We start from the raw sequence: 26,298 nt of genomic DNA, 5'->3' as shown, positions 1-26,298 counted from the left end.
GCTAGCCTAGGATCATGGCAGCGAGCTGAGGCCGCCATGTGATGAACTCCAATCTGCAGCAAAGAGTTTCCCGGCCGCCACCCAACTCGTCCCCAAGCACTTGATTAATTGCTTTAGTACTTGAGCGTGTAACATAAGCTTAGCTAGCTTCATGTACTTGCTTACACACATGTACACCATAATTATAAAGATTGTTGAGGGAGAAAAGGAATCAAAACCCATACTTTAATCTATTATTTTTAGCAACTAGTCCCTCTTTTCCAAATTAAGTGAGTTTCTCTAGATTTACATCCATTGGAAGGGAAGAAGTATCATACTCCCTCCATCCAATAGCTGGCAATTTGGGAAAGTTCAATTGGGCAAACCAAAACCCATGCTCCTTGTCATGATCAATAAATGTCCGTTTTAATATGTTTGGGTTGGGCCACGGGCATAAAATTAGCTCTCCTGACACATGTGTTAGTTTGGGTTGGGCCGCGGGCACATGTGTTAGTTTGGGTTGGGGGTAATCCAGCGGCCCGATGCTTTTGGTCCAACTATGAAGGTTTGACTTGTTTCTCTCCAGTTTCACTAAATAGGAAAATGCATGCGGGAAATATGCCATATAAATTGATAGTATTGCCCAAAACCACGACTATTTTGGGCACTGGCGGAGCTTCCTTGAGACAAAACTGGGCCATGGCCCGCCCATATTTTCTGCTAAAAAAATTACTCCTATGTATCCAAGCCCAGCTGGTCACAACTCACAACACACTGGCTTGTTAGGTTGTGTGTGTGCTTCGCTCGACTTTCTCACTTTCGTCGCCTGGCTATCGCGTGTACAGCTTCCTTGAGGCATCTACGCCGCGCCATCACATGTAGGCATATTCCTTGGGCGGGCCAGGACATTGCCGCATCGGAGGGGCAGGGCCAACGGCCGAACGCTGCTATTGAATCCAGCTCCCTAATCATCTCCAGTTTTTCTACGTTGTATCTCTAGCAGGTACGGTAAACCCCAAAGGCCCAAACCCCAAATCGGCGTATCCAGAGCATCCCAACGTCGGTTTAGGGTTAGAAAACACGAGCGTAGTTCAGATACGACATATAAAACTGCAAATGTAAATAAAAACACGCACAAGATGGAAGATCAATTCGATCGGACAGTTCATGCGTACTTGACCCTAAATTCGACTACATTTACATCAAAAGAACTCGAATTTCCTAAATTCGAGTTGAAATCCGTTGCCACGGAAACCTATATCAGCAAAATCGACTCCGGGATACTCACCGGAGCCTGTGCCGTGGCGAAGGCACGTCGGAGCGGCCTCCCTCCGTGTCGCTGCCGAGGTCGATGAAGACGCGACCCTGCTCCTCGACAAAGATACGGAAGAGGACGAGGCGCGGCGGCGGTAGCGCTCCGACTCCCGCTTGGCGAAAGCTGGCGGCACCGCCACGCCGTAGTTGCGGTAGCGGTAGCTACCGAGGATGCGCGCCGCGTCGGAGCGGAGCTTCTCCGCCTCCGTCTTCTCCTTTCGCCGGCGGGAGGAGGGGTGGAGCTCCCACCGCAGCCAATCTGGCCGCCCCGCGCCCGCTTCGGCCGTTACCCGCCACCATCGTCGCCGGCAGGAGCTCGGGGTGCTCGATCTACGCGCGGCCTCGCTCGATTGGCCGTCGGCAGGGCGTCGATTTGACGTCGGTGGGAGGCGGAGAGGCGGAGGAGCGGATGGGGTTTGGCCCCCATCCGCCTCGCCGACCGTCATATATGGGGGCATTTCGCGCTTTTAGGCTGCGGCCCGGATGTTCGCCAGGCCAGACCGCCGATGCGGGGTGTGGTCTGGCCCAAAAAATGGCCGAAGACCCAATATCGGCCCGACCGAAGTGGCGTTTGCAGGCCGATATGGAGGTATCTGCTATAGATGCTCTAATTTTCTTTCTTTCCTCAAATTCTTGGTTAGCAATTTAATAGCACCTTTGGACTGTTCATGAATTTATTCCTCAATTTTGCGAATTTAACCGCCATGGTGAGAATAAATTAATTGAGTAATAGTTAGTGTCTAGGTATGGTTAAGAAAAAAAAGAATTATGTTTTCTTTAGCTGGCCCGCCCAAGGAATTTCTTCAAGCTCCGCCACTGATTTTGGGGAATCATATAGTTCACACAAATAATGTCGAACGAAGGTGCAAATTTGACACAAGTTACCCCACTATGATGGGCTTAGGATTGACGGAATCCTACCTATAGGTTAGCGCTAGACATCGGATACCAGGCGAACAAAGAGAGAGTTGGTACCCACGTTTGGGGTTCTCGATGAGGTAAAACCCTTACTCATGCTTGTTTGATCTTAATTATAAATGAAACTGATTACAATGGGGCAGTCGATAGACTGCGTGGTGGGAATCTCGCCGGGAGGAAAGTATTCTGGGGTTTGATGTATGTGTGGTTGTATGCGATTATGAGGGTATGGATCCGGCAGGCCCTCTCCTGGCCTTTATATAGGAGGTCAGGTACCGAGGGTCATGCACGGATTCGACTAGATTACAAAAAAATCTGATCTATCCTTTCTTTATTCGACGCCTTCATGCCTTTCCCACCAAGAATTCGTCTCCTTCTATCTTTCCACTGTTGCAACCGACGCTTTGGTCCACCTTGGGTTGCGATGATGCTCATGGGCCCCTTATTGGGCCAGAGGAGGTAGGCCAATATTGGGTACCCGAAGGGTAATGCCCACATCATAGCCCTTCTTCCAGATAACCTAGAATGAATCCAAAGCACGGGGTACCAACACAGGCACAAACCGCTGGATGTGCTAAATTGTAAAGCCATGTACACAGTCAGTTTGATAATGGCCTTACCACATAAACAACGCCGAGGCCACTAACGGGGCAGGAAATTGTGACATCCTGGTCCAAGGCTCAATAGGGTTGATAGGATACCTATATCAATAAGTTGCAACTTCTTTTCCAGAAGCTCATCGTCTTGGAGAGATTTGAGGATGGGTGACTGACCGGGAAGTCCATCCCGGGTACGCACGAGTGAGGATAAAGTGCACAAAAAAGACATGTGTTGGTTTGTGGGGCTAATCTAGAAATCCTAGAGAGCTGCAGAAAATTGGGATGGGATCCTTCTAGTTTCTGGCGTCTCTTCCCTGGCACTTCGTAGAGCCGGTTTCCGAGTGGTGGTCCTTTGGATCTGTCCTGGCCGTAGGGACTTCCTTTTTTGCACTAGACATGCAGGTATTGGGGTCGGAAGCCAACCTCTGCGAGGTGTCCGCCTTGTCCTACTGCTCCAAGACTTTATTGAGGAGGTCCAGTACTTGACCTTGAATATTGCAACCGGGTCTTCACGCTCGTCCAAGATTCGTTTGGCCACCCTTAGGTTGTCCTTTGGCATCACCATGACCTCTCTGTCGTTCTTGTCTGTGTAGTTAGTATGTCACTTTTGAATTTTACGTGGGGGTGCTTTTGTGGCGTCGTCGAAGTTGAGGTTGCGCGCGGGGAGGGTGACCTTGCCGCTATGCCTCTTCTTTTTTTCTTTTATTCTTGCACCCGCTTGTATTCCATTTGAAGTTGCTTCTGGACCGCTTCAGCCTTCTCCTATGTGCGGGTTGCACCCTCCTGGTACTTTAGAGCATTTTCTTGCAGTTTCATGGTTTCTATGCTGGTTTTTTCGATGTTCTTCGCCTCCCTTCGGAGTTCCTCACGCATCCCATCAAGCCTAGTTACCTCTTTCACACGATCTATCATGATGGGTGTAACCAGTAGCTCTCCATACCTGGCAATATCGTCTCTAAGTCCATGTGGGGATCTTCAGGTTCCGGGCGGAAACACATCATGTTGGGGGGAAGGGTTTGGTGGCTGTTCTAAATTGCTCCGAGCATCATCCGCCATATCTGCGTCCTCCTTAGGTGCCTCTAGTTCCACCTCCGGGTTTCTCTGATTGGCGGTGTCGTCTCCGGCCAGCTCCATCATGGTTGCGAAGACCTGTTGGGTGGCATGTGGTTGATCAATTGTTGTGAGCTCAGCGTTGTACTCCTTCATGGCTACCTCGTATTCATCCAAGTTCATGGGTGAGCAACTATTGTGAGCTCATCGTATGTGCATGGCTTGTTCCGGCAAACCTAGTGGAATCACTAGTTTCGTCGATGAGACCGATTGGGATGATGGAACAATGGACGGTGTTCTCCTTCTCGGAATCCAGCACTCTTCATTGGAGACGATGGGGTAATTGCCAGCATAGAGGATGCACCCGACGGCGATGGTGTCGTTGATGCATGCGAAGGCGGATCATGTCCAGGTCCAGCCTTCCAACGTTGTTGGGGCCACAATGGGCGCCAATTGTCGTTGTGTGATCGATGGTACTCCAGTGAGGGGTGTCTCACAGATCATAGAGAGGGGGAACCATGGGGCGAGGAGTCACCGGGACGGGGATACACGAGTTACCCAGCTTCTCGGAACCTCGCGACAGTGGCAAGGCCCTACTGTTGCTTGTCTAAAATTATCATGCAACAAGTGCAAGATTACAATTAGTTGTTGCTGCTAGCGTGGTAGTAGTAGCTTCCTTGTGACGGTAAAGCACTCGTCCGTTGGGAACCCCAAGAGGAAGGTATGATGTGTACATCAGCAAGTTTTCCCTCAGTAAGAAACCAAGGTTTATCGAACCAGTAGGAGCCAAGAAGCACGTTGAAGGTTGTTGGTGGCGGAGTGTAGTGCGGCGCAACACCAGGGATTCCGGCGCCAACGTGGAACCTGCACAACACAATCCAAGTACTTTGCCCCAACTTAACAGTGAGGTTGTCAATCTCACCGGCTTGCTGTAACAAAGGATTAGATGTATAGTGTGGAAGATGATGTTTGCAAAGAACAGTAAGAACAAGTATTGCAGTAGATTGTATTCGATGTAAAAGAATGGACCGGGGTCCACAGTTCACTAGTGGTGTCTCTTCGATAAGAATTAGCATGTTGGGTGAACAAATTACAGTTGGGCAATTGACAAATAGAGAGGGCATGACAATGCACATACATATCATGATGAGTAGTGTGGAATTCAATTGGGCATTACGACAAAGTACATAGACCGCTATCCAGCATGCATCTATGCCTAAAAAGTCCACCTTCAGGTTATCATCCGAACCCCTTCCAGTATTAAGTTGCAAACAACATACAATTGCATTAAGTATGGTGCGTAATGTAATCAAAAAATACATCCTTAGACATAGCATTGATGTTTTATCCCTAGTGACAACAACACATCCACAACCTTAGAACTTTCTGTCACTGTCCCAGATTTAATGGAGGCATGAACCCACTATCGAGCATAAATACTCCCTCTTGGAGTTACAAGTATCAACTTGGCCAGAGCCTCTACTAGCAACGGAGAGCATGCAAGATCATAAACAACACATAGATGATAGATTGATAATCAACATAACATAGTATTCCATATTCATCGGATCCCAACAAACGCAACATGTAGCATTACAGATAGATGATCTTGATCATGTTAGGCAGCTCACAAGATCCAACAATGATAGCACAATGAGGAGAAGACGACCATCTAGCTACTCCTATGGACCCATAGTCCAGGGGTGAACTACTCACACATCAATCCGGAGGCGATCATGGCGATGAAGAGTCCTCCGGGAGATGATTCCCCTCTCCGGCAGGGTGCCGGAGGCGATCTCCTGAATCCCCCGAGATGGGATTGGCGGCGGCGGTGTCTCTGGAAGGTTTTCCGTATCGTGGCTCTCGGTACTGGAGTTATTATCGACGAAGGCTTCTTATAGTCGGAGAGGTAGGTTTAGGGGCGACACGAGGGGCCCATACAACAGGGCCGCGCGGCCAGGGCCTGGGCCGCGCCGCCCTGGCGTGTCGCCGCCTCGTCGCCCCACTTTGTTTCCCTTTCGGACTTCTGGAAGCTTCGTGGAAAAATAAGATCCTGGGCGTTGATTTCGTCCAATTCCGAGAATATTTCCTTACTAGGATTTCTGAAACCAAAAACAGCAGAAAACAGCAACTGGCTCTTCGGCATCTCGTCAATAGGTTAGTGCCGGAAAATTTATAAATATGACATAAAGTGTGTATAAAACATGTGAGTATCATCATAAAAGTAGCATGGAACATAAGAAATTATAGATACGTTTGAGACGTATCAAGCATCCCCAAGCTTAGTTCCTACTCGTCCTCGAGTAGGTAAACGATAACAAAGATAATTTCTGAAGTGACATGCTATCATAATCTTGATCAATACTATTGTAAGCACATGTAATGAATGCAGCGATTCGAAGCAATGGTAAAAGTAATGAGTAAACAACTGAATCATATAGCAAAGACTTTTCATGAATAGTACTTTCAAGACAAGTATCAATAAGTCTTGCATAAGAGTTAACTCATAAAGCAATAGATTCAAAGTAGAAAGCATTGAAGCAACACAAAGGAATATATAAGTTTCAGCGGTTGCTTTCAACTTGTAACATGTATATCTCATGGATAGTTGTCAACATAAAGTAATATAACAAGTGCAATAGGTAAACATGTAAGAATTAATGCACACAGTTGACACAAGTGTTTGCTTCTAAGATAGAAAGAAGTAGGTAAACTGACTCAACATAAAAGTAAAAGAATGGCCCTTCACAGAGGGAAGCATGGATTGCTATATTTGTGCTAGAGCTTTTATTTTGAAAACAAGAAACAATTTTGTCAACGGTAGTAATAAAGCATATGTGTTATGTATAATATATCCTATAAGTTGCAAGCCTCATGCATAGATTACCAATAGTGCTCGCACCTCGTCCTAATTAGCTTGGATTTACATGGATTATCATAACATATGTTTTAACCAAGTGTCACAAAGGGGTACCTCTATGCTGTCTGTACAAAGGTCTAAGGAGAAAGTTCGCATTGGATTTCTCGCTTTTGATTATTCTCAACTTAGACATCCATACCGGGACAACATAGACAACAGATAATGACTCTCTTTAATGCATAAGCATTCAACAACAGATAATATTCTCATAAGAGATTGAGGTTTGTTGTCCAAACTGAAACTTCCACCATGGATCATGGCTTTAGTTAGCGGCCAAATGTTCTTCTCTAACAATATGCATACTCAAACCATTTGATCATGATAAATCACCCTTACTTCAGACAAGACGAACATGCATAGCAACTCACATGATATTCAACAAAGTGAAATAGTTGATGGCGTCCCCAGGAACATGGTTATCGCTCAACAAGCAACTTATTAAGAAATAGAACACATAAGTACATATTCAATACCACAATAAATTTTAAGCTATTTTTCCCATGAGCTATATATTGCAAAGACAAAGAATGGAATTTTAAAGGTAGCACTCAAGCAATTTACTTTGGAATGGCGGAAAAATACCATGTAGTAGGTAGGTATGGTGGACACAAATGGCATAGTTTTTGGCTCAAGGATTTTGGATGCACGAGAACTAATCCCTCTCAATACAAGGCTTAGGCTAGCAAGGTTGTTTGAAGCAAACTCAAGTATGAACCGGTACAGCAAAACTTACATAAGAACATATTGCAAGCATTATAAGACTCTACACTGTCTTCCTTGTTGTTCAAACCCTCACCAGAAAATATCTAGACTTAGAGAGACTAATTATGCAAACCAAATTTTAACAAGCTCTACAGTATTTCTTCACTAATAGGTGCAAAGTACATGATGCAAGAGCTTAAACATGAGCACAACAATTACCAAGTATCACATTATTCAAGACATTCTACCAATTACCACATGTAGCATTTCCCGTTTCCAACCATATAACAATTAATGAAGCAGTTTCAACCTTCGCCATGAATATTATGATTAAAGCTAAGGACGTATTTGTCCATATGCAACAGCGGAGCGTGTCTCTCTCCCACACAATGAATGCTAGAATCCAACTTTATTCAAACAAAACAAAAACAAGAACATAAAGACGCCCCAAGTAAAGCACATAAGATGTGACGAATAAAAATATAGTTTCACTACAGGTGACCTGATAATTTGTCGATGAAGAAGGGGGTGCCTTGGGCATCCCCAAGCTTAGATGCTTGAGTCTTCTTGAAATATGCAGGGATGAACCACGGGGGTATCCCCAAGCTTAGAGCTTTCACTCTCCTTGATCATATTGTATCATCCTCCTCTCTTGATCCTTGAAAACTTCCTCCACACCAAACTCAAAACAAACTCATTAGAGGGTTAGTGCATAATCAAAAATTCACATATTCAGAGGTGACACAATCATTATTAACACTTCTGGATATTGCACAAAGCTACTGAAAGTTAATGGAACAAAGAAATCCATCAAACATAGCAAAACAGGCTATGCGAAATAAAAGGCAGAATCTGTCAAAACAAAACAGTACGTAAAGACGAATTTTTCTGGGGCACCAGACTTGCTCAAATGAGAAAACTCAAAACTAATGAAAGTTGCGTACATATCTGAGGATCACGCACGTAAATTAGCATATTTTTCTGAGTTACCTACAGACATAGCGACTCAATTTCGTGACAGCAAGAAAACTGTTTCTGCGCATTATTCCAAATCTAGTATCAACTTTATCATTAAAGACTTTACTTGGCACAACAATGCAATAAAATAAAGATAAGGAGAGGTTACTACAGTAGTAACAACTTCCAAGACTCAAATATAAAATAAAAGTGCAGAAGTAAAATCATGGGTTGTCTCCCATAAGCGCTTTTCTTTAAAGCCTTTCAGCTAGGCGCAGAAAGTGTGTATCAAGTATTATCAAGAGATGAAGCATCAACATCATAATTTGTTCTAATAATAGAATCAAAAGGTAACTTCATTCTCTTTCTAGGGAAGTGTTCCATACCTTTCTTGAGAGGAAATTGATATTTAATATTCCCTTCCTTCATATCAATAGTAGCACCAACAGTTCGAAGAAAAGGTCTTCTTACCTTGTGGAGCTCTTTCCGTGTGCCATTCAGAGTAATTAATCATCATATCATCAAGAAGCTTTGTTGCGGCGCCTAGAGTAATGGACATAAAGGTACCTCCAGCAGCTGAATCCAATAGGTTCCGTGAAGAAAAATTCAATCCTGCATAAAAGGTTTGGATGATCATCCAAGTAGTCAGTCCATGGGTAGGCCAATTTTTAACCAAAGATTTCACATTTTCCCATGCTTGAGAAACATGCTCATTATCCAATTGCTTAAATTTCATTATGCTACTTCTCAAAGATATAATTTTAGCAGGAGGATAATATCTACCAATGAAAGCACCCTTACATTTAGTCCATGAATCAATACTATTCTTAGGCAAAGATAGCAACCAATCTTTAGCTCTTCCTCTTAAGGAGAAAGGAAATAATTTTAATTTTATAATGTCACCATCTACATCCTTATACTTTTGCATTTCACATAGTTCAACAAAATTATTAAGATGGGCAGCAGCATCATCAGAACTAACACCAGAAAATTGCTCTCTCATAACAAGATTCAGTAAAGCAGGTTTAATTTCAAAGAATTCTGCTGTAGTAGCAGGTGGAGCAATAGGTGTGCACAAGAAATCATTATTATTTGTGCTAGTGAAGTCACACAACTTAGTATTTTCAGGAGTACCCATTTTAGCAATAGTAAATAAAGCAAACTAGATAAAGTAAATGCAAGTAATTAATTTTTGTGTTTTTAATATGGAGAACGCAAACAAGATAGTAAATAAAGTAAAGCAAGTAACTAATTTTTTTGTATTTTGATATAAGAAAGCAAACAAAGCAGTAAATAAAGTAAAGTAAAGCAAGACAAAAACAAAGTAAAGAGATTGGAAGTGGAAGAGTCCCCTTGCAGCGTGTCTTGATCTCCCCGGCAACGGCGCCAGAAAAAGTATGCTGCTAGCGTGGTAGTAGTAGCTTCCTTGTGACGGTAAAGCACTCGTCCGTTGGGAACCCCAAGAGGAAGGTATGATGTGTACAGCAGCAAGTTTTCCCTTAGTAAGAAACCAAGGTTTATCGAACCAGTAGAAGCCAAGAAGCATGTTGATGGTTGTTGGTGGTGGAGTGTAGTGCGGCGCAACACCAGGGATTCCGGCGCCAACGTGGAACCTGCACAACACAATCCAAGTACTTTGCCCCAACTTAACAGTGAGGTTGTCAATCTCACTGGCTTGCTGTAACAAAGGATTAGATGTATAGTGTGGAAGATGATGTTTGCAAAGAACAGTAAAACAAGTATTACACTAGATTGTATTCGATGTAAAAGAATGGACCGGGGTCCACAGTTCACTAGTGGTGTCTCTCCGATAAGAATTAGCATGTTGGGTGAACAAATTACAGTTGGGCAATTGACAAATAGAGAGGGCATGACAATGCACATACATATCATGATGAGTAGTGTGGAATTCAATTGGGCATTACGACAAAGTACATAGACCGCTATCCAGCATGCATCTATGCCTAAAAAGTCCACCTTCAGGTTATCATCCGAACCCCTTCCAGTATTAAGTTGCAAACAACAGACAATTGCATTAAGTATGGTGCGTAATGTAATCAATAAATACATCCTTAGACATAGCATTGATGTTTTATCCCTAGTGGCAACAGCACATCCACAACCTTAGAACTTTCTCACATCGTCCTGCATTTAATGGAGGCATGAACCCACTATCGAGCATAAATACTCCCTCTTGGAGTTACAAGTATCAACTTGGCCAGAGCCTCTACTAGCAACGGAGAGCATGCAAGATCATAAACAACACATAGATGATAGATTGATAATCAACATAACATAGTATTCCATATTCATCGGATCCCAACAAACGCAACATGTAGCATTACAGATAGATGATCTTGATCATGTTAGGCAGCTCACAAGATCCAACAATGATAGCACAATGAGGAGAAGACAACCATCTAGCTAATGCTATGGACCCATAGTCCAGGGGTGAATTACTCACACATCAATCCGGAGGCGATCATGGCGATGAAGAGTCCTCCGGGAGATGATTCCCCTCTCCGGCAGGGTGCCGAGGCGATCTCCCGAATCCCGAGATGGGATTGGCGGCGGCGGCGTCTCCGGGAAGGTTTTCCGTATCGTGGCTCTCGGTACTGGAGTTATTATCGACGAAGGCTTCTTATAGTCGGAGAGGTAGGTTTATGGGCGACGCGAGGGGCCCACACAACAGGGCCGCGCGGCCAGGGCCTGGGCCGCGCCGCCCTGGCGTGTCGCCGCCTCGTCGCCCCACTTTGTTTCCCATTCGGACTTCTGGAAGCTTCGTGGAAAAATAAGATCCTGGGCGTTGATTTCGTTCAATTCCGAGAATATTTCCTTACTAGGATTTCTGAAACGAAAAACAGCAGAAAACAGCAACTGGCTCTTCGGCATCTCGTCAATAGGTTAGTGCCGAAAAATGCATAAATATGACATAAAGTGTGTATAAAACATGTGAGTATCATCATAAAAGTAGCATGGAACATAAGAAATTATAGATACGTTTGAGACGTATCATTGTGCCATGCCTTTAGGCTCCCAGGATTCGGCTTATAAAGGCGATCGAGTTTAGGGTTACAATGGTAGAGATCTATCCGGCTATGAGTAAATCTAGGTTAAACTAAGTTATCTTGTCGTGCACGTTAAACATCCGACCGAGATTTACTATGGGCCAGATCCGACTACTTATCTCCGGACTGGACTCCTCCATCTTGGTTTTCTAGCAAGTGAGCCACCTGGCTCGCCTACTTACCGGAATTAGAATCCTGCTGTGCTATACCTAGTTGATATTTCCACAACAATGGCGGCCTAAGGTAAAAGATTATCAAGGAGTAAAATTAGATTTTTTTTTTTTTGCTTCTAACACTTATATTTTCTCATGCGGTGAGCATGCTCTCGCTAATAAGTTAATCTAATGAAAATATATGGTTATTTTCAACATAAAAATGCGTGGATGCTATCACTCGAGAAGAAACAAACTTGGCGACTGTAGCCTCTTTTTTCTCTACTACTACATATAAATTTAGGACTAAAACTGCCATTCCACTGCATTAAGTCGTCGAACAAAAATAAACAAAAAAGAGGTCCTACCGAGAATTGAACTCGGGTTACTGGATTCAGAGTCCAATGTCCTAACCGCTAGACCATAGGACCTGTTTGTGCTAATCGGAGGAATTAGATTTAGTATTCAATGATATACTCGTTATCAATAGCATTCTACTCGCTGGCTCGATCACTCCTGCACTGGGCGGCCCAGGACTTCCAACAGATCAAGGTGTCACACACACGGGCATCTGAATCACCATTGCCCCTCCTTTACCCAACTGTGTTACCTGAATATGAAGGCGAAGACAGGAAAGTGGTACTACAGGCGTAGAACAACTGAACTGAACAACGGAACGAAGAACAGCTATCACTAGTTTGAATGATGTCACTTCGTGTTCTGGGGAAAAAATGATCTTGCTTCCATGTGCTAGCACTTGGAATGAATGAATCTCAAGACATCTGCTGTTTACAAAAATCAGCCTCCCCAGCCTGTACTGTTGCTCTTGGTAGGGTAAGAAGCAATCTTGTAGATGTCACAGACGCCCTCGGGTTTGCCGGTGCCCCTCTTTATCCTGAGATACCCTTGCTCCCCCCAACTCGTGCCCCACGAGTTCTTCATGATGATGTAGTCATGGCCGTCGGATGAGCCGTATCCGACGGCCGTCAGTGCATGATCCAGCTCGGTGCCGCACGTTCCTTCAAACACCCCCTGCAGTCAGGCACAGACACACATACCCGGAGGAAGGTAATTATCAGTTTTTTTGCGTCATTTGTTTGTGTCATGGTGAGACAAAGAACAGATACCAATCTTTTGTTTTTCTCTTACCCCTTTGTAGAATTGGAAGTCTTTGCTCCCTGCAGCTATACCCACACTGACAGGCTGATGAGCCAACGCTTTCAGCAGGCTAACCTCGCTGTTCTCCGGCACGTCCTCGAAGCCACTTATGGTGACAACTTTGGAGCCAGGCTAAACACCAGAGGAAATATCATCAATGTCCATTTGTTAGAACTACATGACTGAATTGCCTCTGAAGAATTTGTTCCATGTACCAACCTGTTTTCCTTTGCAGTAGCCCTCCTCCATGAGGTACGGGTAGTCCTCGTCGGTGTGGATCCCCTGGTTCCCCATTATGTAGGCGAAGGCGAAGTCCATCAGACCGCCTCCGCAGCCATGATCGAACGTGCTGTCACAGTCCATCAGCTCCTGCTCCGACAGCGACTCCAACTTGCCAGTTACAATCTGGTTTATCCCTTCCACGGCCGCCACCGTCGTGAAGGCCCAGCAACTCCCTGCAATCAATTGAATTAATATGCCTTGTAGCACTCTTGACACCTTCAGCATATTTCAGTGGAATGTTCAGAGAGATGGTGTATGTTCTTACTGAAAGCCTGACATAGATGTCGTGCAATGCTCAGAGAAGGTGCTTACCGCAGTCTCCTTGGTTCTTCACGGGCGTGACGGCTCCCTTGTTTCTCCAGTCCACTTCCCAGGGCAGATCCACGGCGCTCTCGTACCTGAACGTCGTCGCAGCGCGTGTTCCATTTGTTCCTGCTAAACCAATGCTCAATCCCAAATGACTGGCCTTGAATTCCTCGTGAGCGACGTCGGCGAACTGGTTCAAGCCTAGCCAGTAGCTCCCATTCCTCCTGTTTGTTTCCACAATGTGCTTCAGGTTTTGCCTGAACACCTCGTACCTCTTCACTTTCTCCTTCGGACTCGCATAGATCTTGCTATGCTTGACTGACCACGAACCAAAGAGATCATGGATCCTATTTGGAACCGCGATATCCTCCTGGGAGTATCCCACAACCGAGGGATCGTGGTGGCTAGCGCTACAAGAACATGCTGCAAAACCTAGCAACAAGAAGAAGACTGACAGCTTTGATTCCATTGCGACAGGCTAGCACGATTTCTTGTCATGGAAATGCCAGAAAGACATGAACGCATTTATATACTGATCATCACTGGCCATGCATGTTTCTTGCAAGCAAGCAATTCGTCTCACCTGATATGGCCCTTGTGGAGGAAGTTTGAAAGATGGTACCTTGCTTTATGAGGAAGCTGCAGGTTGCAGTCAGGTTCAAATTGGGTTTACGTAGCACTATGCATTACAATAGTGAGTAGCCTATGCTTGCAGCCTTGCACACCGACGGACTCGGAGGTAACTTGTTCAGCCATGCGAAGCAGCTGCATAATGGTTATTTAGAAGGATGGACAAGTATCTTTTGCTTAGTTGCTCAAGTCATTCATCACCAAACAGATGTGCACCTCATCCCATTTTATAATTAGATAGTAACAAACTACTTGTATTTTATTTTATTTCCTGTTCGACTTCACAGCCTCACAGGTCCAGTGGCTTGCAGAGTAGGCTGTATGTGTGATGTACAGGGAAGTATCAGGTGGGAATGCCCTAAATGTTTAAATTCACTGAAGGTTGCATAGAGTTCAGACATATAACAATCTAAGAATACATTTTAGACGAAACTTCAATACTTGAATCAAATGTGCCATACGAGCTTATTTCAGAACCATATGCGGGCACACGGTTCCACCTATACAAATAGGCAGTATCATTGTCACATGGGTCGAGCACTAACAAAGGTGATTTGAATTTCTGTGGAGGTTGATGTTCTCCATTGGTGCACTCCAGCTAATTTAATGTGTCAGTTACGCATGTAATCTCTGCTGTTTAGCAGTACCAATCCTGAAAAGTCGAAGACCATTGTGTGTTGCTACTACTAGTTGGTTGCACGTTCCCGTCTAGGTGCCACCATGCACTCGCTGATCACCTTTCTCCATGCTGCAAGGCTGGAGCTTGGACCGGACGGAAAAGGCTTTGGTTACGTTTTGAATGATTAATATTCCCGAGAAACATTGCCATCGTCCATCAGACGGAACACAATGCAAAACCGGCTGACAGTAACACTAAAGGGTTTATCTGTCAAAGAGCAGAAGGAACCAGATAATTAACCCAGCCGGTTTCGATTATGGTTCAATCTGCTGGAAATTCAACAACCAGGAGGTCGAAACCTGACCAGGATTCTCAAGATAACTCAATCAAATGCACATACACACTCAGATTTCATGACATTGGTACCCGTCATGTCATGTCAGAAAACTTAAACACTGATCTGAGCATTTTCCGTGGATATCTAATACAAGGTTTTATTATCCAAACATGGGGCTGATAGCGGAAGTTTCAGATTCGACACAACTAGATAACTCGCTCCACATTATTTGTTTTGCTGGAGCTGGAAACTAAATCTTAAATATGGGAGGAGCCCATCCCAGAGTACAAGTTCTCATATCTGAAGGGCATCAGCAATGGAGCTAGCAAGGCTCAACACCTCAAATGGAGGATGTTGGCTGATGGCTTTGACCGTTTGAGGGCGTGAATCCGTGATCCAGAAGTAAGCAAACTGGTCATCTGGCCCAGCTGCAACGAAGAGAAAACAATGAGCAAATGCAAGTTTGAATAGCTGAAAGATGGGGAACAAGGAGAAACCACCAATTACCAGAATTGGCGGTCATGAAGCGTTCATGTGACTGATTGGGGAACACAGCATGAGTCACATATGCGCTAACTTTTGCGGCACCGTGAGCTGCCAGAACTTTCTGCAGAACACAATTGGACAGACGATAAATATTGATGATAAAGCAACAATATAATATAGCCCGGAAAAAAGTCCAGGGATTGCATTATAATTAACACATGACGTATGTAACTTCTATTTGTCTGAACATTGACACAAAGCGAGTATGCTACACCAAGTCCACCCACAGCATGAAACAAATATTCATATGCCACTGACTCGTTAGAACTACGTTCCACAAGGGAATGAAACTAAACTTCTATACTTTTCAGGACTTAGCCTGCTGACAGTAGTGTCAGATGTGGATGCTCAGATGAATTTGTGGATGCCATTACTTCTGTTTTTTATTTCAATAGCTAAAGAAAATTGATGGCACGAAATTGTAACCATCTACCATCCTCACAGAACAGCAGATGATTCACTTCACGAAGTAAGGAAACCGAACATAGAGCAGTGAAACTTGTAATAGCTTGATATGTGGATACCTGGCACTCCCTAAGAGTTCCGCCAGATTGAACTAAATCATCAACAATGACAACATGTCGGCCTTCAGGGTTCCCTTCTTTAATCCGGACTATCCTCTTGTCGCCTTCACGGACCTTCGCACAGACAACCTGCATATCCAAACAGCTCCATGGTCAAACACCAAGTCTTTCAGACTGAAAACTTAAAATTTGACAAATCTCTCTTTTATAAGATAAACATGAAGGAAATTGAATTGGACAGAACATGCTGACCATAGGGAAGTTGACCAACGACTTGTGGAAGCGCTTCCACGCCCCATCATCAGGGAAGGCAATGGTGATCTGCAAGCAAGCACACAAAAGTAGTCAGAGCAGCAGCAGCAACAACCGCAAGGGTTGGTAACACGCAAGGGTTAAAATTAGCAGGAAAGAGGGGTTGCATACGTTGTCGGCGTCGGGTAGCTGGCTGAGGCGCTTGAGCAGGAGCGGGATCCCGGTCTCGAAGCAGGGCAGGACGTCGTCCCCGAAGTAGAACCTCTCCTGGAGGGCGTGGATGTCGTAGATGACGAGGCTGGTGGGCCCGCCGCGCGACTTGGGGATCATGGAGAGCACCCGCGCGAGGGTGAAGGCGGTGGCGACGTCGCCCTCCTCCTCGACGCGCTCGAAGGAGCCCGTGGGGAAGAAGGGCAGCACGAGGGTGAAGGAGGCGATGAAGCACTTGGGCAGCGCGAAGATGGCGGAGATCTGCTCGAAGATGACGGCCGGCGAGCTGAAGGAGGCCAGGAAGGCCACGTGCTGGCCCCGGATGTCGTGCGCGTTGCTGATGAACAGGTTCGGGAACCCGTCCGGGAAGGTCCTGGCGGCGCCGGCGGCGGGATGGGAGTGGGAGGCGTCAGATTGAAGGAAATTGGTAGGGGGAGGGGGGAGAGAGGGGTGGTGGGGTGCTTACCTCCAGGCGATGGACTGGAGCTGGATGGCGTCGGAGGTGGCGGCGACCTTGGCGGCGAGCTCCTCGCACTCGGCGCAGTAGAAGAGGTTTATCTGCTTCTTCACCTTGTGCCTCGGGGTGATGGCGGTGGCGGGAGCGGCGGCGGCCTCCATCTCGTCGCGGCAGGCGGCGGCGGCGGGTGCGGGGACAGGGGAGCGGCGCGGGAGGGAGCCCGGAAAGAACGGCTGCTGTATCGAGACGCGCGCAGCCACGCAGGTCAGCGAGGAGTATAGATTCGATTCCCAGCCCCTCTTTTTCTTTCCAACTTTATTGGCCCCCCTAAACCCTAGGCCCCCAGTCCCAGCCGCCGCGCTACGGAGCGAATACGCGGTAGCCGTCTTTGATTGGCTTTGGGTTTAAGAGCCTGTTTGGTTCCTAGCCACACTTTGCCAAATCAAAGTTTGGCAATTTAGCATGTGTTTGATTCTTGCCACACTTTAGAGCTGTCACACTTCACTAATCATATGGCCCACTTGTCATAGAGTGAATTTTTTGCCAACTTTTGCCACACTTTGTGGCTTCCAAAATCCTAGCCACACTTTTGTGGCTGCCACACTTGCCAAAGTTAGGCTTGGCAAACTGTGGCTGGGAACCAAATAGGCCCTAAGGCAAGTTGGCCAATTGGGTAAAGATAGCGAATGCGATTTTTATGGGCAAAATTGTTTGGATTTTATGGACACACATGATCTTTCGGTTTGGTTAGAGGCAGCATGGACAGTGCCGCCGCCGGGACGGTGTCCGTCGTGAACCACGCAGCCAACCGCGCCGCCGTCGATCGTATCAGCTTGGATGTCTCTTTCAGGGCATTGATTAACACAACGGTTTCTGTAAATTCACAAACAAAAAGGGCACGAATTTCATGCGAAAATGGTTCAAAATTCACACATGAAACAGTGAATATGCAGCGTTTCAAATGAAGGGGAACTGAAAGGGGACAACATTGTACTACATCAGAGGTGCCAGTCTAGCTAACACAGTTCACAGAAACAATGGGGCTCGATCCTGAGAAGCATAAAGGAGGAACCTGAAGAATGAACATAAACTTCTTCTGAGAGACATGGGGCTCGTTTATTCCCCACTTGCCTGGTGGGATGCTAATTTACATACAGCACCTAGCCCAGCATGTGTGTGTAACTATTCTTGGGCCAAAAAAATGAATCGATTACAATCACAAGTTACATGCATATGTGGTCAATCCAAATGGTCTACAAAAAATCAAATAAGGCCAAAACTTTTAGCATCTTGCTGGCCACTGTTCACAACAACAGCATTTTGCTTCAAGCCTGCTCGGCGGGATTGCTGAGTTTCTGAAAATCTAGCTCACCAATTCATCGGATATGGAATGGCTCTTCTCCAGGTTGAATTTGGGCTCGCTGGGATACACAAAGACGGTCGTCGCTGCCGTTGGAGGAGTCAGTGCAGCAGAGTACCTCACTGAAGTCACCGTTATCTTTGGCAGCTGCTGAGAGCCGGAACCGAGCGGCACGAGCTTGTGGCTGACAGTATGTTCGGTTTTCGGCAGGATGAACGCAGCATGGTTGTGAGCCCCAGAGAAAACAAAGTTCTGGGAGTCGACAAGAGAGTACTTGATTTCCTGGAGTAAGGATGTCGAGTTGTGGACCTTCACATAGAAAGTGAACGGTATTCCGAGGATGGCGTAGGGAGGGCACTCGATGCTCACAACAAGCGGCGGCTCCTCGATGTGAACCTCGGGTAATCTTTGTTTCATTACAACATGGGTATCTTGATTCTCTCCAAGCCGTAGATCTCTTGACCAGTTCAGGCAAAGTTCACCTAAACAAAAGTCCGGACTGCTGGCCCGTGGATTGACTGAAAATATTGCTTTGTATTCCGTGCTAGGAGCAACGACTGCGTATTCATCAGATAATCCACTGATCTGTTCCACTGAGCAGAGCTGCTTCCCATCATCATCAGATTCAATGGCTATCGAGTGCAGACGCAATGGCACCTCCGTGCAGTTTCTAGCGCTCACAATAAGCATATTGGACTCTTTCATAGCAAGCGAATCTTTTTTATCATCGCCGCTCGAGGATCTGACCCTAGATAGCAACAAGGGTTCTCGCCTAAATGGTCTCAAAAACTGGTGACCAACTATCATGGGTATCTTCCCTTCAACTTGCAAGCTTCTGTGCACGTTAAGTCTGTGTAGCGATGCATCTTCACTCGAGTCTAGGGAATAGCCAAGTGAAACATATAGCATGACTGACTTTGCTCCATGCCATTTAATTTCCAGTTTGCAGGACCAGGATTCACCCGTGGCTAACGTGGGAACTGATACAACCCCAAATGAGTACTGGATTTTCTTTATGCTATCTACTTCTTCCTTTGACACTTCATCCCCAGTTACAGTTGAAACACCAAGAAGTTCAACGTGATGACTTTCAGATTCTTCTGCTTCCGTTGGACTCATTAAAAGACCACCACCTTTGGCATCAACGAGGTTAATCTTCAGCTCACCAGAATGAACTGAGTGCCCTTTGGACAGTATGGTCACTGGGACAACAAATAACTCCCCAACAAGCGCAGGACCATTAGAATCTAAGACAAGGTCGACTTGAGCGTCCGGCTCTTCGACTTGGGTCAGCTTCTGCCCGGAAAAAGCAAGCACAACATCCTTTGTAGGCAATGTCTCAACTTGGTCCTCAAATTTCCACAAAGGAGAGTCTTCCATTGAAGCAGGACTTTCAGCCTGGCAGGAAACTACAAGGCGTTTATTTAATACTGCCTTCACCGACAAACATTCCAGCTTTCCACTCTGTCCTGCAGAAAGTACTCATAGTATTACTTTGATTATGGGACTCATGGCAGGAAAAAAGAATATCAGCATTAACAATTGGACAAAAAGCTTGGTATCCCCATATCAAGAAGAAAATAGGCAGCCATAGATTATGAAAAGTGAAGAGGTCAAAATATAAATAAGCTACAGATATAGTTTCAACGGTCAAGTATAGCAGTACAATGGCTCTGCTCTCTACATCACCTACTCATGAAAAGCCTTTTTTTCTGCCACAACCAGCCAACCAGCACAGGCAATTGCATGGTTAATTCTTCCCATATTAATAGAGTCTCTTTCCTCCACAATTGTCAACTCTCTCTTGATTAATATTTCGTGCTGATCTTAGTTGGTTTATTTTCCAAGTTAGTAACTCTGCTAATTGAGTCCATGAAAATGATATGCATTAACGTTATGTGTTGTGGAGCACGGAGTCTTTTAAATGATGAATCACAACTGTTATAATTGGACTGCACCATACAATAAATGGTTTAGATTATTTTCCTGATCTCCAATCAACATGAGATGTTTCCCCTTTTTTCATAAATAATAGGACCGCTTTTTTATTCTCCAACTGATATGGTGCATCGGTGCATCCAACTTCACCAGCATTTTTTGTCTTAATAAGGCAACTAATGTCAATCCTACATATCATGGCTGGACATGTAATGAAACAAATAGCACATAGCTGCTAAAAGAGTACCTGATTTAACTTCATGTGTCAACCGCATCCATTTATTGCTGAACAGTGTAAGAGAAGGAGAATGAACAACTTGTCCATGACCTTGTGAATTCAGCATAGAGGAATCTTCCTGTGCACTAACCATGACAAAGTTACACTCAGATTGGTTGAACTGAACCTCCAACCGATCAATCGTAACTGGAGAAGGAAGATGAGACAACAATGACACGCTGACAGGCAGAGGCGAGCCAGGTTTTACAGATTGATCATGAAAAGCAACAGATGCAACAAGCACTATTCTTAGAGGACTTATTTGATCGATAACAAGGTGAGTAGATTCTTCCGTCAATTCAAGATTAAATTCATCGTCGGCAACTTCTGATGTATGTTTCCCCTCGAGAATATTAACAACTTCTTGCTGTATTTCCTCTCGCCTGGAAATGGTAGGCCAACCTGCTGGTCCACACTTACTTTTATTTTCAGAGTAGCCCTGTACACTGTCGGAGAATACTGGTAACGCAGCCATCTCTAGTGAATAGCTGATAAAATTCATCAGAGAATTAAGTTTCCTTGAGCATTCTCTCAAGTAACCCAGGATCTCCCAAAGCAAAGTAGTCCAGCCCTCTTGACGGTATAGACCAGCAACACCATCAAAAAGTTTTTTTGCGTTACCAAATTCCCCAGCTGCATAATATTCTATAGCCATTCCAGCACTACAGGAAGAAGCCATTCTAGTAGCACCTAGACTCAGAAATGATTCATAAGCTTTTCTGAACAATGCAATTATCTCATACGAATCTTGAAACCTTTCAGCTTCTGACAAAGCATAACTGGTGTATTCTGTATCAGAAAGGCTGCAACCATACTGTGTGGTGTAAGTATTCATATTAAAGTTGCGTTGTCAGTTAAAAACGAGCATCAAGAAAACTTACGGAAGCACAGAAATAGTATCTCCTTGCTCAAACAAGCGGACATATTGGCCAACATATACAGAAGACATTATTGAGTCAGGTATTTCATTATCACCGGTAAGGTTTGCCCTTGACGAAGGGCACTCTAAAGCACACCTCTTCTCTCTCAAGTAATTTGCCGCTAACTGCCAGAAGGGAATGTATAATAAATAAATAAATAACAGGTGTGATCCAGTAAAAAAATGTATCTCCCTGTCGCAGTGCTGTGCAAAAAAGATTTAGATTGAACCTGGTAGTAGTAAGCTGGCTGAAATTCCCACTCGGTCAATGCATTGTCAGCAGTTCCGAACCGAGGAGAAAGTGTATCTGGAACAGTTGTTGATGTTGTCTCCATTAGCTCGCCAAAGACAAGGAACTGCCTGCTAAACCATTCCCAATGAAGAAAAGCAACCTCTGGTGATCCAACAACACGCTCAAAGCTTCGAATATGTTTGCGGAACCATGTGATTGCTTCTACAACTTTCCCACCATGAAGTAGCAATGTTGATATCTTAAAGTAAAATAGATCAGCCACTGCTTTAATCTCCACTAGGCGTTGGGCTGGAGGCAACCTTGTTGAAGTCCCAATCATCTAAATTTGAGGAAATTGTCAATGGATGGTAATGAATGTAAATTGTTTAAGCAGTGGTGACAAATCAACCGAACAGTAATGAATTTAGAACGTTCGAACACAAATGGAGAGGGTGGGAAGAGCTGTTGCTTGGACAACTTTATGTGAAAATGTATTATGAAACTATGAGATGCTTTCACGGATTTCTTTGTTATATGGAGGCTGTTGGAGCTAGTGAAGCAAATGATTGCCCCATCATGTCTTCCAAAGAAATGGAAAATAGCAAAAATTTCAAAATGACAGCTACTAACAATGATTCAATTGGCATTGACGTAATAAGAATATTTCTTCTATTAAGTAGGATTCGCGTTCTCAAGTAACATTTGCTCAATGATGCTTATATACGCAGCGCTGCAAATGGCCAAATATATGATGAACGAACACACGGTAGCCATAATTCCTTTCCTTTTTTACTTCTAAGAGAGTTTAGCATGTCATTGATGTACTTAATTAGGACTGTTGACAAGGCTATGCCACTAAAGGCATAGGACTGTTGATCACACCTCACGCAAAACACGAACTCCTTCCTCGTAGAACTTCTGTGCTTCTGCCCAATCCCGCCTAAACTCCGCATAAACAGCAACCTGGTGTAAGAAATCGGACACATCAGAATAATGCAAAAGTAAGGTGGAAAATTGTTCACATGTTCTGATGAAATAGTTGAGCAGGTGTAAATAGAAAACTTTGTTTACAACACTTAAACACTGGTATTAAAAAAGTAGCACCAGAATGGATGAGACAGAGATTCTTACCTTGTAGCAGTAGCGAACACTCAGCTCGACTGAAGAGAAGTTCCTCTTCTCAATGCGGGATTTAATCCTTCGTCCTTCCTCCCTGTAGTATGTGGAACATAACTCCGCAAAAATAGTCCTCAATCTGTCAATATGGTTAGAACATCATATTAACTATGAGACGTACCTTCATGGAAATTATTATGGGAAACTGGTACAGCCTTTTTTTGGCACAAAAATGTACAGGTGGAATAACGGAAAACAAAACAGAACGCCTGAGAAACTAACTTGAGGAGAGATTTGTTCCGTTCTGTTTCATCACTCTCAACCAGCACAATCAAGTGTTTAGAATCAATCTCAGCACGTTTTCTCAGGGCTACTATAACTTCTTCGCCCAGCTCATCTGCAGGACATAATTGAGTATTTGCTTAAAACCGTTATCGTAATTGGCATGTCACTGCTATATGAACAAAGGTTGGTAGGAGATTTGAAACATCACAACTAGTATAGGGCACAAGCCGTGCAGAGTCTTGTGACAAATGGTCTATTGATAAAAGAGATCACTAGGGGTGGTCAAGAGGGCACACTTACCACCAGCTTGAGCCTGTACAAGGATCACCACCAATTTACTATGTCTTCCCTGGATTATAGACCTGCGAAAGGAAAAGAACATCAATTGGCATTTGTAAATTCAACATGGACTACACTTGCTAACTGTTACAGGGCATGATGCTTCCCAGAAAAATCACAATCCCCACGAAGACAAAAAAAAAAGGTTGCACATTCACATTCTAACACTGATAATTATAGCTGTGATACTGCACATGTCGATTTGGGACCAATGCAAAGGATGAAGGGAGGTACTTGAGGTTCTCGAGATCGGAGCAGGCCTGGAGCCACTGGGCGGGGTCGCCGGAGACCTGATCGGCCCGGAACATGGCGGCGACGACGGCGGGCACCCGGGTTCGGTGCTTGAGGAGCCAGTCCTTCTTGAGGATCCCCGAGACGGCCTGCGGCGGGGCGAGCGGGTCGCGGTTCCTGGCGGTGCGGGAGAGGACGTTGGTCTTGGCGAAGTCCGGGAGGGCCAGCGTGTTCATGGGGGGCTGCTGGGAGCTGAGCGCCGCCGAGATCGGGCCGTGCATCTCCGGGCACCCCACGATGGATACCAGCGACACCGGCGGCGTCCGCAGCTCCTCCGGGTAGTCCTCCATGGCCGCCCAGCCGCGGCCGCGGCGAGGCTACCGGGGCAGAAGTCTCGGGTCTCGGAGCCGCGCGCTTGCGGCGGTCGTCGCGGCGGTGGTAGTGGTGGCCGAGGCGGAGGCGAGCTCGGATCTGTGATGGCTGTTGGGTTCGTTTGGAGGAAGAGAACGGGGACGAGGAGGACGCGGAAGTAACAGTGAAACATGTGCCGGTTTCGCTAGTGTAATAGCGAGCATAGTTTGTGTTTTTTTGTAAAGTTCAGATGGCATTTGCATAGGTTTTAGCAGAAATACTTGAGCACATAAAAAAAGTACTAGTATATACTTGAGCACATCTTAAAAAAAAACTAGAAATACTTAAGAGCAAATTTTGCGAAAGATAAGATGTTCTCCGCTGCTCGCCCAAATTCGATCTGAGATCACGAATTAATCCAACAATTTATTTCGAAAATAAAGGGATTGTTTCATCAATTACTTCTTCACCGATTCCGACCGAGGCATGGACAACAAAGACGCAACCGTCAGTCCTTGCTATGTACAAGATGGAAATGAGGATGTATCCTGAAGTTCACACCTTGAGGGCTAGTCTCCTTTTGAGCGGTGTGTTTTGAGCGGTGTGTTGATACAATGCCCACCAATAGCCACAAAGGATCACCGTAATCTCATCAAGCCTTCACATAATTCGAAGTGTCTCGATCCACTACGCAGTGACATTGGAGGCGGCATCCTAACCTTTACAAACAAATTTAGGGTTATCTCCACAGTTTATTTGGAGACTCCCAAGAATGCCACGAAGCTAGACTTTTAGGCTTATCCTTCCTTCCATCATATACATAACAAACTCATCCGTCATTAGTTTAGAAACTCCATCAAGCTTTCTTATTAGAACCAAAGATAATGGCGCAAACATATAGTTATCATATGAACAATTCTCCACCATATCTCTTAGTAAAAAGAGTGTGATTGATTTTCCTAATTTTAAACCCTCGGTCAACTAGAAAATCCTTAAGGTGTTGATACCAAGAACACAGAGCTTGCTTTGAGGCCATATAGCACCTATGGAGTTCATAGACTTCCTTGGGAAAATTTTAGGATCCTCGAATCTTGAAGTTTGTGCTACATACACCATCTCACTTAAGGGGTCATTAAGAAACACACTTTTCTCCATTTGCAATAATGTTGTGATGGATAAGCAAGAAAGATATGAATAGATTCAAGATGAGCAACGAGGGCGAAAGTTTCACTGTAGTCGACTCCTTCGACTTGGGTGTAGCCTTGAGCCACCAATATCGTCTTTTTGCGGACCACTCTGTCCATGTGCATATTGCTTGTTATTGAAACCCCACTTGGTCCTTATTACACTAGGGTTTCTATCTTTTGCCTTTCCACCAATGGCCACATCCTATTGCGCTCAACTTTGTTGAGGTCTTCATGCATGGCATTGAGCCCAAGCAGGTTCTTGAGCGCCTCATGTACCTTAAGGGGTTCAACACAATAAACCAAAGAATGATGTCCATGGAATCCTACTAATTGTTTTATGAGTAGTTGCTTTAACCGCAAAGCAATGATAATGTCAGGTCGAGCTTGAGCTTCTTTTTGAGATTCTTGGTTTGTATCTTGATCATCAACTTAAGCTTGATATTGGAGATTACTTAGTTCATCAGCACCATTAGCTTGATCACCATCATCGTCATTGGGTTGATCTTGTATTTGAACTTGCTCACTAGCTTGAGGTTCTTATTTTTGTTATTGGATAGCTTGCCAATCTCATGTCGAGGCACATGGTTCCACTTGCAAAATAACTCTCTCCCTCTCTATCTTCAGCTTGCGTCTCATTTGGTGCGTGTGGCGCACGCCCACTCGTGTTCGTTAAAATCAAAGTAGGCAACACTCATGTGGCAACCATCGTTTATGCACTTGAACTCAAACCGTGAGAGATTTTTTGAACTTCATGCGTCTACGTTCGAAGATGCCTCCGTGCTCACATTCCGGGCATGTATATGGTAGATGTGAAATAATACATACCACATCTACCACAAAACCCTTTTTGTGTTAGATGTGAGCATGCATGCCTTGAAAATTCGTAAACCATGTTGATCAAATCTACCACGCATCTTCAACAACGGTTTGTATTTCGTCATGCTTGTGGTAAAAGTCATTTGGAGATGAAAAAGACACTTCTACCACGAATAAAGTTAGTGTTAGAAGACAGTTTCCTTATAGTGTTGTACTGCAGCCTTGGCACGGAAAGGGCTGCATGGTCATTTCATTAATCTTATCCAC

At 44.9% G+C, this 26,298-nt stretch overlaps 3 protein-coding genes and 1 non-coding gene across 4 annotated transcripts; all 4 read right to left on the bottom strand.

The window, feature by feature from the left end:
• Window positions 1–12,018: 12,018 nt before the first annotated feature.
• Window positions 12,019–12,090, bottom strand: TRNAQ-CUG (transfer RNA glutamine (anticodon CUG)). The gene has a single exon. It is a non-coding gene; the product is annotated as a tRNA-Gln (tRNA).
• Window positions 12,091–12,192: 102 nt separating this feature from the next.
• On the bottom strand, window positions 12,193–13,911 carry LOC127306427 (cysteine protease XCP1). Its single transcript, XM_051337061.2, has 4 exons — window positions 13,412–13,911; window positions 13,037–13,272; window positions 12,809–12,949; window positions 12,193–12,691 (listed from the first exon to the last, which is right to left on the bottom strand). Exons 1-4 carry the CDS (start codon window positions 13,872–13,874, stop codon window positions 12,458–12,460), a joined length of 1,074 nt encoding a protein of 357 aa, XP_051193021.1. The 5' UTR covers window positions 13,875–13,911; the 3' UTR covers window positions 12,193–12,457.
• A 1,035-nt stretch (window positions 13,912–14,946) lies between these two features.
• LOC127306428 (ribose-phosphate pyrophosphokinase 4) lies at window positions 14,947–17,279 on the bottom strand. The gene is made up of 6 exons (XM_051337062.2): window positions 16,990–17,279; window positions 16,485–16,896; window positions 16,314–16,382; window positions 16,062–16,190; window positions 15,499–15,598; window positions 14,947–15,419 (listed from the first exon to the last, which is right to left on the bottom strand). The coding sequence occupies exons 1-6, from the start codon at window positions 17,139–17,141 to the stop codon at window positions 15,286–15,288; spliced, it is 996 nt and encodes a 331-aa protein (XP_051193022.1). The 5' UTR covers window positions 17,142–17,279; the 3' UTR covers window positions 14,947–15,285.
• Window positions 17,280–18,060: 781 nt separating this feature from the next.
• Window positions 18,061–24,226, bottom strand: LOC127306426 (uncharacterized). The gene is made up of 9 exons (XM_051337060.1): window positions 23,681–24,226; window positions 23,408–23,469; window positions 23,105–23,219; window positions 22,838–22,961; window positions 22,589–22,669; window positions 21,705–22,046; window positions 21,437–21,600; window positions 20,526–21,358; window positions 18,061–19,809 (listed from the first exon to the last, which is right to left on the bottom strand). The coding sequence occupies exons 1-9, from the start codon at window positions 24,025–24,027 to the stop codon at window positions 18,344–18,346; spliced, it is 3,534 nt and encodes a 1,177-aa protein (XP_051193020.1). The 5' UTR covers window positions 24,028–24,226; the 3' UTR covers window positions 18,061–18,343.
• Window positions 24,227–26,298: the final 2,072 nt, after the last annotated feature.

The sequence above is a fragment of the Lolium perenne genome, chromosome 6 (genome assembly GCF_019359855.2).
Source record: "Lolium perenne isolate Kyuss_39 chromosome 6, Kyuss_2.0, whole genome shotgun sequence".
Lineage (NCBI taxonomy): Eukaryota > Viridiplantae > Streptophyta > Magnoliopsida > Poales > Poaceae > Lolium > Lolium perenne.
This window is presented reverse-complemented; position numbering and strand designations above follow the sequence as displayed.